Consider the following 15580-nt stretch of genomic DNA (forward strand, 5'->3'; position numbering starts at 1 on the left):
TGTATGTGCATGTATAACAATTAAAACAATTCACAACATAAGTCTTAACAACACGCAAAGAGATTCAGTGGCATTTTTTTTAGTAGAAATCACAAGTTATGAAAAAGGTCTCCACTTTGAAGTGTGCGTCTTCTTTCTCCATTCATCCACAAGCACAACACTGTTACAGCATTCAAAGAGGTGCATAAGCAGTGTCCCTACCTGCCTCTTACCTTCTCAGCATGCCGGTAAGGATGCGAGAACTCTTGCCCAGGTTGGCGTCTGTTTCTCTCAGCTGGGGGGGGGTGGAAAAAAAACGGTTAAAGACACAATTGAGATTTCATGAGGATCAAACAACCACTAAACACAGTCTATGAATGAACTAAGAAAAGCTTTGTGGAAAATACCTATCTGAATATATAGAGAGCAATTATGACCAACAGGGTGTATAAATGTGAGGAAGAAATGTGATTTCCATGTTACATGCCAAGGTCAGCGACAAACTAAAATAAACACACCATCATATATAAGCAGGTAACAACTGAAAAAAATAATAATACATGTATTTCACTATTTAAAATGTGCTTCTTCTATGTTAGGATTGACCACAGGTTTGTGTTAATGATAAAATCTTAGAATTTTTTTGTCAACAGATAGCCCCTTGAGACGAACAATAAGCTTTTTGACAAGAGTCATATAAAACATACAATCAACGTAGTAATACAGTGGAATACAGTACAAGAGAACAATAAAATACAACATATTGTGCACAAGACTCTGCTAGAGGAACCCAACCACCTATCACTTCAATAAGGGGTGCCTCGGCACTATTTCTTATTGTTACACTCAACCATATCAACAGTATGTACTGTACACAGACTGTGAGAAAAAAAAGAAGAAAAGATGTAATGTCGAGAAGAACTAAGAGTCATACAATGTACAACTGCATGGACTCTACAGAAAGTAAAATAAAAGATTGTTTTTGTGGCGCCATAGTGGGTTTATAGTTCTTTTATTAGCTGAAAAATGATCTCAATCAGGTAGGTCTTTGAATTCAAAGGTACATCTACTGACTTCTTCACAGGTTTTTGTATGTTTCAGAGAGAACATTACGATGTGTGCGAGACGAGATATTGTAAGTATGAGTACTATCCAAATGAATGTATTTGCTTCTGCAAAGGTGTTAAAGGTAGTGCCTTCCTGTGCTAAGGGGTCTAGATTTGGTAACAGCAAATCCTTTGCTGATTTGCAGTGTAAAACTGTTTATGGAGTAAGAAAGAATACCTATGAACACTTAAAAGAAAGTCCAAGCCATTTAAAAGTGGTCATCTTGTCAAGGGGTAAAGAACATTTCTTCTGATATTTTCCTCCAAAGCCACAATGCTGAATCAGAAATCCTTTGAACGGAAGCTTTTACCTGTCTAGAGACTCATCACTACTAAGACTCCTTCAAAAGTTGCTGATTTAACAAATCATAAACAGATCCACTGCACATAGAATCGATGTTCGCTTCATATCGTTTCATCCCAAAATCTATAATAAATCAGCAGCACAGTGAGTGGCTGCGGTGGCAGAAAATCTCAGTAACTGTGAAGAACTAGTCAATGGCACACTTGCATTGAGGAGGACATGTCACTGGGGTGGCCCTCACGGCAGCTCATCTTGCTGCAGAGCACACAGAAAGGTCCAGGGAGAAGAGTGAGCGCGCCTTTACTTTGACATACCCAGCAAGCATGACGAGTCCTTGAAGGCACCCTTGAAATAATGATCATGGCTATTGAGAACTAATTGCTTTGGATATTTTTTTTTTTCTTTTCCAACCCCTATTTTCTCTCATTTCTGTCTCTACCTTCTTTTGCCTCTGAGGGGGTCACTGGGATGTTTTTATTCCAATTTCTTATCACACATGAGGACCTTCACAGGGAGAAGGGAATTGGCAGAGATGTTGCCAACAAGAGTTGAGTCTGAAAAGTGGGGAGAAAAATTGCTGACACTGCACTGAGTGAGCTGCCACTAACGTCTACCTGTAGTGGTATTTCTGCAGGATGATGGGGGGGGGGGGGGGGGGGGGGGGGGGGGGGGGGACGGGGAATAGTTATTGCAGAGAGCTTCTCTCTGTAGTCAGCCGGGAGTCATTCATCTTTATCTTTCTCTGAAATAATAACTGCTTTCCTAATGAAGTCACTCTCACTCAGTATGATGTCATCAGTGTATTATATTGTGTCCTTTTTTGTTTTTAATTCCTCACTTTCACATCTTTTCCTTTAAAGATGGTCTTTCCTTGACAATGACTGCGGCAGCACTCTTTTTCATCTTGGATCTGGCTCATCTTGCAGTCGTCCTCTCTTTCCACCCCTCCTTCACAGCTACTTTCTTCCTCTTCTTCCATCTTTCTTTCCTCCCCTCTGGCAGGCCGGGCTGGTGCGATGCAGGCTGCCAGAGCCAAGGATAAATGTGATACAGGGTAGGAGGTGGGGGACCTGGGGTTTGGACCCTCTGGCAAAGACAACAAGTCCAGCAGTTGCCTGATGTCTGCCTCTGCCCACAGATCTGTCCCCCAGACACTTCATACTTTCTCCCAAAATACATCTCTCTCTGAATCATTCCTTCTTTTCTGTCTGCCCTTCCTCTTTCCTCAGCCTCTCACCAAATCCTATGCCTTTCTCCTTAACCTGGAATGGAAACCAAGTCAAATACTGCAGTCGAGTACCTAAATTTAGCCGTGGTTGCTTACAAAGATTAAAGTAAAGGACCGTGTTTGTCACAACTTATTTTTTCATGTACATCTAAAAGCAATCTCCCAAAACACATGCAGCTATTTCCCAGGATTGAAATACGCATGTATTATGATTCAATTCAATTGGAAAAAATTGGAGAAAAAAAACTTTTACATCTGACCTAAATCCCTTTGATCCAGGGCATTTGGGGAAAAGTTCAGCATTAACCATGAAAAGAGCAAATTTGTCATTTGAAAGAAACATGTTTTTTTTTGTTTTTTTTAAATGTTTATGAAAATGAAGGAAATATAACAATATGTTGGAAGAAAAACATAATCTGTACACGTATGGATTATTTAGCTTTTCAATATGAGGAATTTCAACATGTAAATTCATAATTACAAACATTTAAATGATTGATTTGTAGATGTGAAACACCAGCCTGTTAACTGCTTTAGCTACAGTGGAGTTGGGCGAAATCATATCTAATCTTATGTTTGCCTTTTATGCGAGAAATATTGCTTCAATTGTTTATATTTTTAACTTTGTACTGAATTAAACATTTCTATAAATGTTTCTATGTTATTTTTGTTTAATCTTTTGCCGTTTCTATTACGGTCCAAGTATCTTCACTTCGAATTGCCTTGTTGCTGAAATGTAGAAATGCACTGTATAAAATAAAGTTGCCTTGTTACGCCTCAGATTACCAAATAAATACTTGAAGCACTCAGGTGGTTTTGAGTTCAGGGGCAAACTGCTCTGACCTGATGTTGAGACCGTCCATTGACTTCTATTTGTATCTTAAAAGCAAAATAAAAGGCCACACCTCCTGCTGAGCATAGGGGTTTGTGTTTGTGTGTGCGTGTCCACAGCTGTATTTATTCAATTTCACATGCCATCTCCTTAATGTAAAAGAGCTGCTAACCAGAGCTGCATCTGGTGTCTTTACATCTGGGTTTACTTTATTGTTGCCCCACAAACAGCCTTATAAACCCTCACTGTGTGCGTTTACATTTGTGTACATGTGGTGGTGAAGGTGGGGGGCTCAGCAGAGAAGACTCATGGGAAGAAGGGAGAGAGAGAGAGAGTGCAAAAGAAAGAGAGAGCAGGTAGTCTCAGTAGACACTATGGGCCGTTTTGAAAGGAGATGTTTGATTTCCTTTGAAATCGCCTGCACGAGGCCCGCTGCCATGTTGTGATCTTTAAGCATTCTGCGTTGAGAGGGCCAAAAGGGCTGGGCCCCCTTCCTGTGTTTGGTCTTTTCTGTCTCTGCCTACCTGTCTGTTTGGCCGAACTGCATGTTAGGAGGGGCAACACTAAGGCTTGGGGGCACTCTCAGAGGAAAAGTGAGAGAGTGAAACCGGAGGAAGGTGCTGAGATGTAAAAGAGGGCGGGTGAGGAAGGATGCTACGTGGAAAAGTGTTTCTCCTTTCAAGTCAGAGGAAGGAACGTAGCCCTTGAAGCAGGAAACAAGTAAGCAGATTATACTTAACATTTTGTCTGTAATTAAAAGCAACACATTCATATTTAACGGTATGGCTCATGAGATAACCTGTCTGTAAAGCTCCGCCGACACAAGTGCAAGTATGTCCAGGAGTGTGTGTGAGCCATACCTGTGAGTGTTTACATGACAAACCACGCGGCACGTGGTAAATGTTGCTTACCAGCTGGAGCAGCTCAAGGTTTCACTAACACTTGTTAGAATGGATGCGTGAGCATTTTGCAGGTGGCAGGTGTGTGTGCTCACCCTCTCCCTGGCTCTCTGGATCTTCTCACGGTCGGTGTGCAGGTTGGAGAGAATCTCTTGTCCCACTTGCTCTGTAAGAGAAGACGACATTGCTTAGGGATGTGTTAAAAACAAATGAAAAGTACCGCAATAAAATGTCGTGCTCATTTTGTCGGAATGTCTGCAGAATAATGAATAAGTTCCCAATGATATTCACTCCCAATTGGACAAATCAGACCAGAGAGATATAAATCGTCAAAATGTCTGTCTTGAGTAAAGTAGAAATAATGTGATCTTTCTCAGCATGGACCTTCCTGTAATTTTTAAATAGAAACAGCATGCATGTGTGTAGTATTTTGTACACAGAGAAATGGCTGTCTGGAGGGATGTCAAGCAAGCAGACAACAGAATATTTTACTTTAGTGGGGAAGTGTTAAAGCTTCCAAAGCTGAAACAAATAGACGTGAAGTCCTAGATGACAATACCCCTACACCGAGCCTGCCAGTGGGGTCCACTCAGTCAATGCAATATTCATTAATACAGGTCTTTTTTTTTTTTTTTTCAAATGCTTCTTGTCAGCTTTAGATGTAAACACATTAACGCACAGTTAAAAAAAAGCAAACCCTCCCCAACAAGGCACCTGACAAGCTTGTCAGTGGTCACTGTCATTTTCCTGTCCCTTGGGTTGGGAATTAAAACAAAAGAAAGGAAATGTGGAAGAAAAAAAACAAAAAAAAACAAATAAGTTGCTCCCTCCCGCCGCCACCAAAAACCCACTGCTGCCATCAATGTAACCACACTGCTACAGCATTAGTGTTTAAAAAATGAGGGAGGCAGAGGATGAATCAGGGAAAAGGGGAAAAAAAGTGAAGAATCTTTGCATGGATCAAAGAAAGGCTTTCAAGCGCACCAAACAAATCCGGAATAAACAACACAGTTGCTGACTGTATTACACTACACAGGTGCCGCACACCAAAGGGCCCACGTGCTGAGCGCCTGTTTGGGGGGGGAGCAGCGCGAAAATGGGCTACATCTGGCAGCTAAACAAGAGAAGAGAGAGAGGGAAATAGAGAGAAAGATATAGAGATGGAGAATGGGGATCAGGGAGAAGTAGAAAAAAAGAAAAGAAAAGAGAGAGCACTGTCAAATGAACGATGTTCGTCTCGCATTCATCCCATCCGTTTTACCCCCTCTACACTGAAAGTGACGCAAACGCGTCTCTTCCCGCCTTCATTAATTTCTAATCTGTGACGAGACAGATTGAAGGATACCCAGATTAAACAGTGCAGTCAGACAGTCACATGTGACAAATAGGGCAGATTAAAAGACTGAGCGCAGGTATTAATAACCATAAAAATACAAGCCCTCCGCAGTACCGATTGGAGAAGAACAAGGAATAAACAGGAAGGGAGTTGAAGCGGAAAGCTTTTGTTAAAGAGACAAATAAGCACATCTATCCATCTCTGTCAGGACTGTGTCTTTTTCTGTAATAAATGAGTGTGACAAGCACTACGACGGCACTACTGTTGTTTCTTTTTCCTTCTTTTTTTGATGGCAAGTGCATTATTGGAAAGCTTTGCAGCTTCTGAAAAGATTGATGGGGTCGTGGATGAAAAGACCTGTAAGGACATTTAATTCCTGAGTCCTGACCAGCCACTACACAGTACTACAATCCTAAAGTACTTTTTTCTCTCTTTTAGCTATGGCTTCAACTGTAGAGCATTATAAACATTTTGAAAAAGGAAGAAAAATAACTTAATAAACACCCTTTTCAATGGATACAAAAGAAAGCAACTGTGGATTCAGATTTCTATTGATTTGAAGGGTGATATAAATCCAGCGTTTTTTTTTTGTTTTTTTTTTAGTATTGCTCCACAAAGATTCACCACTATATGTTTTCTATACCAAGGGACAGGACACACTCACCACTCCTGAATGGCCGTCCTTGACAAATATAAGAACTGTGGCAGAAAAATAAGAAAATGTGTGTTTCTAGATCATTCAAACGACATCCATTTTTTAGCCTCGCCAGGAAGAAGCTACAATGCGGGGCCATGCTCAAGAGGGAGACCTCTCCAAGTGCTTTACAGAAAAGGGCTTGTTTACTCGAGCAGAAACGACGTCACAATGCGATTACAGTAGCAAGAATCACAACAAGAAAAAACAAAGTGAATAATGAAAGAGTCTTTTGAGCTGGCTGACTATAAAGGTTTCATAATCACTTGTGAAGATAATAAAGAGAGTGGTCTCTCCCCAGTCCGCCAGACATCATTGTCTTTAGCTGAGCCATTAGAGGTGTGTACACAACATGTCCCAAAGGAGAGAAGGCTGTTTATTATCCAGTCATACATCTTCCCCCGGAGTAATGACACCTTGGTACAAATCTACGTTGGCATTCATCTTAGTTAATCCCGCTGATGAGTGCATTCTGGACATCTTCATTAGCCACTGGGGAGGAAAAAAGCTTGTTGGGCAACAAATGGTACAAAATATTGATTTAAAAAACACCAACAGATTAAGTGAAAGACAAATGGACTGTTCCTAAAACAACACACTACTCCATCTGTGTGGCTTATTTATTTATTTTTATTTATTGGTAGAGGAACATGTGTGTAACATAAAACTCCAGCATTGATGCCATAACAGCTCATTTCTGAAGCCTAGAATGCATAAAAAAAAAAATTCTAGAATCAGTCTAGAAAGAGTCAAGAGCTCGAGAACCGCGATGTCGTAGAACCTTGATTCCAGAATTCGAATGAGAAGAAATGTGGGAATTACTTATGATGACCACTTGCCCAATAAAGAGATGAAGCCTTGCAAATAGGGAATGTATCTCGTCATCGTCAGAAAACAGACTTAGGCGCGGCTTAAAACGGTTAACTAATGTGGAAATGAATACAGCTAACCGGTCCTTATTTAACATTACATAAGCTCCCAACTCCACATTAGAATGACTCAAATGGATGGTTAAAATTCCAACATTAAGTCAAATCCAGAACCTGATTTAATGTGATAAATTAAAAAAAAAAGAAGCTCTCAACAATTAAAGATGTACCATCGAAAAAGAGGAGACATAATTTGCTGTTAATGCCCCTGACTTGTTGCCCGTTAGTGTTTAAAATATTCCGCTCCTGTTTAAACAGCTATTAACAATTAAAATAAGCCAGGCCCAGAGGCCTTGCTCTGACTTTCTTGTTAAAGATCCTCATCCCCAAAGGTCCATTTAACAAGCCCATTATTCCATTACATTACATTTACATCAGCACGAGAGCCTTAGTTTGACTCGTTCTCTAAATGTGATTGCAGAGAAGAATTAGTATAGAAAATCTGAAGGCTGCCATTAGATTGAGAAGAAATCATTTCTGTTATATGAACGTTTTCCTTTAAAATCCAAGGACAGGCTATTGACACAACAGAGACCAGCTGTATTTCATCCCACTTTAATAAGCAAAGTTATTTGTTAACTAGACAAGGAAAAAAAAAAAATCACATACAAGGTTATAAAAAGGAGAAATGTTGAAGGGCAAAGGAAGCGGACATTTTCTCTGTTTGTTATTTTCACATGTTTTAATAATTAGGAGGATTTTTTATTTCAGGCTGGTAGAAACTTGCAGATGAAATAAAAGCGAGAAAATGTAAAAAGGTTGAAGAACATATAACGGGTTTTTTTTTTCCTCCTTGCAATTATGGATTATGGAGTCATTAAGCAGTCTGGACTTTATGACCAAGTGAAAACATCAAACAATACACTGCAATACAAACATGGATGTCAACCAGCAGAGTGCATATTTTATTATGAAAAAGGGCACAGACTCAGAGAAAATCTTAGATCTGCAGATGGAAATTAATGAGAGTGAATTTGTAAAAACCGGCCACAATATTTGTCTCTACCTCTTATTTTTAATGTACTGGTGAGCTGAATATACTGGTTCTGCAATATGGGCTACTTGATGATGCCATCTAGCACATTTATTTTTGTCATTTTACAGCTATTGACAACAAAATAATCCAGCAAATAAGTATTTAAGTGCACCCTTTGTATTGTGCCGTAAAGAAAACTCCACCATTTATTCAAAAGTCACATTTACAGCTATAAAATGTGAATTTCACAAAGTGTCTCCATTTTGCAGCAAAACTATAAGACTGACAAACAAGTGTGGCAGCAAACATTCAACCCTCTATGGCCTTCAACTTTCTCCAGTGCATGGACACATTTAATTGGAAGCATCATCTATTTTACACGAGCTGTTTTTCCTTTTTTTTTTTTAGCAGTTACAGACCGTCTGAGGGTCTCTGTCTCTCTCTCTTTGTTGCATTTTTTTGCCTCGCTCCTTCTGCCCCTGGAGCCAAAAGGGTACAAGACCTGACAGCGGTGTGCTCTGAGGCCCAGCACAGCTCCTTTTCATTAAGCAGTTGAGACCACTTTTTGAAGGTTACCACACACACTTATGCCTGGACACAAGCCACACACTCCAACAAACGGGGTATGGAAACCCATGGGAGGGCTGTGGGGAAGTGAGGAGGAGCCTGATAAATGTTAGACCATACATTTATTTTTATTTTTTGGCTCTTAGTTTCTGTCTCAAACTCTTTATAACACACACACACACACACGCGCACACACACGCATGAATGCACATACACACACACACACACAGAGCTTATAAGCCTGTGACTCCCAGGTGAATAAAGTTACCCGTCTTTGTACACTTCCAGAGAAGCTTTTTTTAAGGACTTTTCAAGTCTACAACTGCCTGGTGACACGCTTTCATCACCCCCATCAAAGTTGTACCCACAATGGGATGTATTTGTAATGCTGAGCCCACAGGCCATGAGGCTAGCACCTTCGCACTGAGCGATAGCTCAAAATAAAGAGGTGCGGGGCGGGGGGGGGGGGGGGGGGATCTTGGGGCTTAGTGATGGTATCAGATTACTTAGATTAATTTGAAAAAAAATGCATGGAATGTTAATCAGGAACGGTTATATCACAGTAAGGACAATAAAGGGTTCTAAAAAGAATCTTGAAAGACATTTCGAGCGCAAGATGAGCAGAAGTTTGGCATTTTGTGTTTAACCAGGTTTTCCTTGTGACAGCGCGCTGTATATCCAGGTGAAGTGTTTGGATAATGAACTCACAGAGCAGGGAACGCATGGAGTTTGGGTTTTTTTTCTCCATGCGAGAGATTAAGCACTTACAAAGCCCAAAAACAGGAAATATGCTTGGTGGGGTGAAGTTGAGCCATTTTCCGTCTACCCCGTCTGAGCCCATGCATCGGCCCTTCCCCTTGCATACGTTTGAGTGGTGGTGGGCAGTCAGGGTGGATTTCTAGGGCCTTTCTTCATTCTGCCAGGCTCTGTTTTATTCATTGCCTGCGCCCTGACCCCGCAGAGCTCCTGTTCTGACAAATCACTTCTGATTAAGACAGATCTCTGTTAGTCAGCCACTCAACTTGGCTTATTCATCATTCCACAGAAAATATCCCTCTCTACTCCCCCGTCCCTCCTCCTCCGAGCTCGTTTGCCTATCCGTCAGACCGAAGCAAGGCACAAAAGAAATTTCCGCTGCTGTTTTAAATGGCTGATTATAGACAATTGGTGGATGGAGAGACGTAAGGCCGTCTTATGGGTGATAAGACGCAGGTTTAATGGGTATAAATGACCAGGCCTGTAGGAGAGCAGCTGGTAATAGAACCATTTGTTTAAAGCTGAACCAGGGCGGAGAGAACTGAAAGCTACATTTTTTCCTATTTGAACTCCCCCTCCCCTTTCCCCTCACCTCATCCTCAAAGTCAAATCCTCAGATCGTCAGATTTACATTTTTTTTTTTTTTTAAGAGGAAAAGTCCCCTTCACCTACATTCAATGAGAATTGATGATGCTCGCAGAGGAACAGCTTGTTTTACATTTATGAAATTACTCATACCTACATGTCCCTGTGGATACAGCTGGAGAAACTTTGACACGCTCAGTCACACATTACATTGCCTTCCATGGGTTGGTAACAATGAAATCGGAATGTTTACTGTAAGTCCAATTAACAATGCAGTTAAGCATTCATATGCAAAGCCGTGGCGATAATAAACTACGGCACAATCTGCTATGCCGAGGCATCTCCGCAGCCACAAAGCTATTGTGTTAGAATTTCTAACAAACCAGATTAAATTAACCTGAACGACAACCCTGCTGGTGGCAAAGGGCTGAGAAGCAGGAGGAGTGAGTGGAGAATGAGGGTTCCAACAAGCAATTTGCCTGGACTTAATCAACCAGTCTCACTGAACCATCCAAATGAAAACTAATGGACTTGGGCGCTTGCTGTGATTGCCCCACATGCAACAATGTGAAGGCAGGAGCAAGGCTTTCTGAGGGCTTCAATTAAAAATACTGGGAATTTCTACAGACGGCTGGTCAACCCGTACACCTCTTCCGCAACCACTCACAGCGCGACTGGTCAATTGTGAAGCTCAAACACAGCTGACTTATTAATTCCATTTCCAGCGCAGGGAAATTACTTTTTTATGTGTTGATTAAACTTGGTGAAAATTGTAAAAAATGTATGAAGTGTAGAATTAAAACTTGTATCTGAATGAACTAATTTGTGTATGCATTATTCATAGTACTGACATTTGTGGCACACAATTGAGCAGGCCACACTACAAATGAAATGTAAAAAAATAAATAGCACATAAATTTAAAAAAACAACAACAACTAAAAAAAACCACTAGTACATTAAAGTTCATTTAATTAGTCAACCTAAACAGAATTTCCAAACTTTAAGTGCACCAAATTAAATAATCAGATTTTAATATTAGCTGAGTAGCTGTATAAATGATCACGCACCAGCCTATAAGCACTGAAATACCATTTTGACCATATTCAAGCTCCGGGTCAAAGTTGAGTTCCTTCGTTTATCTTAAGAAGCCAAACACACTGAGAAGATTCTGGTTGCAATAAGAAAATGCCAAGACTAAGCAGTAGTGCATGTAGAGCATTTGCTCCTAATCAAAAATATCATCTCAGTTAGTCCTTAGTGGAAATGACGGAGGGAAAAAAGTTTGCCAGTTCGTTGGAGACGGACTGAAGGAGAGATCTGTGGAGGCGGGGAGGGGGGGCTTGACGTTCTCTCTGCTTCGTTTTCAACTGTTTAGGAGCGCTAATCATCACATTACTGTTGATTAAAGGCTTTTACGTCTCTAATCAGAAAGTTGACAGGCAGATCAAAGAGCGAAACACAAATTTCTTGCCTTTTAATTATCTGTACAACACCACACCTCGGGCAGCTCCTGCCTGCCTATCTCCTCAAACTCAGTGAAACACTGCAAAAGGAGATCTAACACTCTACAACAGTTCATTATCCAATAAAACGGGAGATGGGGGAGAAATACACACTCCAACGCGCAAAATCCCTCCGCACACACACATACATACACGCACACAACAAAAGCTTTAAGGGTTTATGATTAGTGAAGACCTGGGGGAGGCCTGGAGTGTTCTTTATTAACAAGTCCTGAATTGGAACACCTTAATTATGTTTGTCAAAATCGGACTTGGCGTCAAGCTCATTTGCATGTTTTGACAGGGCCTGTTGGGAGCCTGCCTCTATTCTTCTGCAGAGTGTATTTAGCACTTTTCAACACCTACTGATAATACGTTTTTGTTGCTAAATGAATAAAATAACTTGTTAAATGTGCTTTGTTGGATTCGCCCACCCAACCCGCCTGTAGAACTGATACAAACACTGAGTGAAGTACACACAAAGGAGCTTCTCGACTGTCTTGATCAACGCTTGATCACCACTCCTGTTCAAACTGATGAGGATGTGACGCCGTCTGCAGTCCGACTGCCCAGCTGTTCCCCGTCAAGTGATTTAGACATGAAAAATCGGTACTTTCACAAAAGATTTGGCATCGCTTTGGAGGTTCTCCGTGGTGCTGCATGTTCTTAGGCAGACTCTGTGCTACAACAGATTGCTACCTGACTCATGATCACATTCTATTTGAATATAAGAGAGCAATGAACCGCACCCTCCCTTCTCCCATATTAACAGCTTACTAAATGAATCCTCGTTACGTCAGTGATATGTAAAAACAAGCGTGCCTGAAAACCAAACAAACAATCTGTGGGGACGTGGGACTGTCGGCGGCAATTTAGCAATGGAGAAGAAGGGAGGCATGAAAGTGAGGCATCAAACATTAGCCTGAATGGAAGACGTGGGCCATTAGAAGTGGATGCTCTGACAGGATCTGACAGTTGGAAGCACTTAAAGATTATTTTCCTCAAACTTTGAATTCATTAATACTCACGATGCTGAAAAGGGGTACCCAAAACAGCAAAAAAGGAGACGGCTGGGCTGAAGAGGCCAGTTCAGTTTCAGTGAGAGAAGCTCTTTTTGCAGAAAGCTGTGCAAAGTGTATATATTTTCTAGATTACATCTGCTCTGAATCCTCTGTCCTCAATATAACTTTACTTCTAAACATAAGACATAGCTTCCCAATACACAACTGACACACATTAATAACTGCCGGTTTAAACAAGAGTTGCATCTCCTCTGATTGGTCGGAATGGTCTTTCTAAGCAAAAATGCTGAAAACAATGTGGTTTTCATGTAGAGCCACTAGTGGGTGCTGTTTGTTTTTGTAATGAAAGCACACACACACGTGCGCAGAGAACAATACACTGTAAACTAGGGATGTCCCGATCGCACTTTTTTGGCCCCGATACCGATCCGATTTTTCAGAATTGAGTATCGGCCGATACCGATACTTCCCGATCCGATACTCACATTGCTAATGCAAATATACTCAATAGTCTATTTTTGGAGCAACTAAGATGTCCGAAGCTAAAAGCACTATTGGCAGAAGCTTTGTTTAGCTAGAAATTATTGTAAAACTCACTTATTGAATCAAAATTCTTCTAAACATTAACAATGATGAGTAGACAGACATTTGTATGGACAGACGACGAAGTGGGATTGCCATTACTGGTGACTCAACTATTAAAATGATCAAGTCCCAGGAGAATATAGACTGGGAGTCATGATACTCTGGAAGCCGCCATTGTTGTTACTGTCCATCTGCTCACGCTTGCAGAAAAAGAAAAACTATGTGTGTGTGTATAGTAACAGTGTTTATGAAAAGTGGCGTTTCCCCCTGTTGGCACAGAAACAGAGATAGAGTCAGAGCATCTTCGAAAATTTGCATTTAATGTGGTTCTGAGCACTGTTGTGGTGTAAACAGACACCCAAAATGCCACAAAGGTTTTCCGTTTTTCACTGAAAATGTTTTGGTGTAAACAGGGTCCCACAGTGACAACACTGCAGGTTTGACCTTTCTGTATGGAGTTTGCATATCGACCAGTGCCTGTATGAAGCTTCTACAGGTTTCCTCCCACAGTCAGATGGATGGTTCGATACTGGATGACATAACGCAACATAACAAATAACTTAAATTTTGTAAAGCAAACCTCTAAAATTATATTCCATTTTATATTTGAAGTATTTATCTGTGTTGTTAATACACTGCCACATGAATGGTCCGTTTTTTTAAAAGCACATGATGCCAACAATAATTCTTTCACAAATTTAAGGTGGTATGGTAATTTCCATTTGAGCGAGCAACAGTGGAGCCTGTTCTCAAAGTTCTACATCATTGTGGCTGACAGATAGGACAAACTTCTGTTTGTGCTTTACTTTGGGGTAATACTATCACACTTCCCTGCTCTGGCAAAAGGAAAATAATACTGCTATTATGAGGGGCATGAGGCACAGAGGGGACTCACAAAAGAGAGACACATCATGCGCCTCATTTAACAATGACCGAGGCCACGGAGTTGAAGGCAGATTATTGTCAGCTGCCACTGTGAATACACATAACAGCACAACATGTGATGGCATGTCAAAGCTCTTGTGCACTGTGTACATTGTTCATTTGTGCTTACTTGGGTTCTTCATATAAATTGACAGTCATTTCCACATTTGGAAGAATGGGATCTTCTCCTATTCACGGTACAAAAAAGTGGAAGGATCAACACGAGCACGGTACGGTACAATAGATCCAGACAAAAGTGATTTGATGAAAAGAAAAGCTATCAAACTGAAAACCGCACTAAGCATGACTTGAACAATTAAAATGACCCAAGTGGTATTCGTTTGTTCCCCCTCATAAAGTTAAAAGAAAGTGCTGCTATAATACTGATCTGTTTATCTGAACGCTGCTTTAATAAAACTTGAGAATCAGATACACAAGACGCCTTTAACCTGTTAAACATATAAGACTTCCGAGCCGTGTAAGTGACCTATAGGCCAAAAATGTCTGCTTCCGTCTTGGTAAACGTGACATCTGAGACCATAACATGCTTATTTGATAAGCTGAAGATACGGTAATTAAATACAAAGGGGCTAAAAAAAAAAACAACCAGTAAATTTGCAAACCCAGAGGTCAATATTTAACAATAAAATCTTGATGACCTTCAAAGAATATTTATAATGATTTTTATTTTTTTAATAAATTCTCACAAGTCTCTTGTCATTTTAACCCATTCATCAGATTTCTTGAACTCATTGCTGTCAATGTTTTCAATAATTGTGACAGACGTTTATGAGGGGAATCCGAATCCGGGTCTTATGTGGCTAAAAAATGTTATTCATTAATAGAATAGCTTTGGTAGACTTGAATGTTTGACTTTTTCCAACACCCCTTTATCAAACTTAAGGTCGTAGGGGCACAGAAGACCGGGTACACTCTGGTCAAGTAGCCAACCCACCGCAGGGCAAATACAGACAGACCGACAACCACACACCCTCACGTTCACACCTACAGGCAATTTACAGTTATCGGTTAACCTCAAATTCATGTTTTTGGACTGTGGGAGGAAACCGGATTACCCAGAGAAAACCCACGCACGCACAAGAAGAACACGCAAACTTTAAACAGAAAGGCCCCCAAGCCCAACCCACTCTTAAAGACTCGAAGGGACATTCTCGCTATGAGGCAGGAGAGCTCACCACTACACCACTGGGCGGATCCACTTCAATGTCTGTCTGCGATCGATATTGTGCTGCATAGTCAAAGGATAAGCAAGGCTGAAATTTCATGCTTAGAGCATAGCATTGTTTTATTAGAAGTGGATTTTACTTATATAGCGCGTTCTACCATTTGAGCAG

General features: G+C 40.7%; 1 protein-coding gene across 4 annotated transcripts in view; it reads right to left on the reverse strand.

The window, feature by feature from the left end:
- Positions 1-201: 201 nt before the first annotated feature.
- vti1a (vesicle transport through interaction with t-SNAREs 1A) overlaps positions 202-15580 on the reverse strand; it is a 79670-nt gene continuing 64291 nt past the window's right edge. For 2 of the 4 annotated variants that reach the window (XM_080488305.1, XM_080488303.1), the window contains 2 exons: positions 4444-4514; positions 202-274 (listed from right to left, as the gene is read on the reverse strand). In XM_080488305.1, the coding sequence (XP_080344431.1) occupies positions 209-274; positions 4444-4514 (137 nt within the window). In that variant the 3' untranslated portion in view covers positions 202-208. Of the gene's footprint in view, positions 275-2979; positions 4515-15580 lie in introns of those variants that run through there. The other 2 variants (XM_080488304.1, XM_080488302.1) reach the window with 1 other exon arrangement.

Source organism: Lipophrys pholis (genome assembly GCF_963383615.2).
Source record: "Lipophrys pholis genome assembly, chromosome: 1".
Lineage (NCBI taxonomy): Eukaryota > Metazoa > Chordata > Actinopteri > Blenniiformes > Blenniidae > Lipophrys > Lipophrys pholis.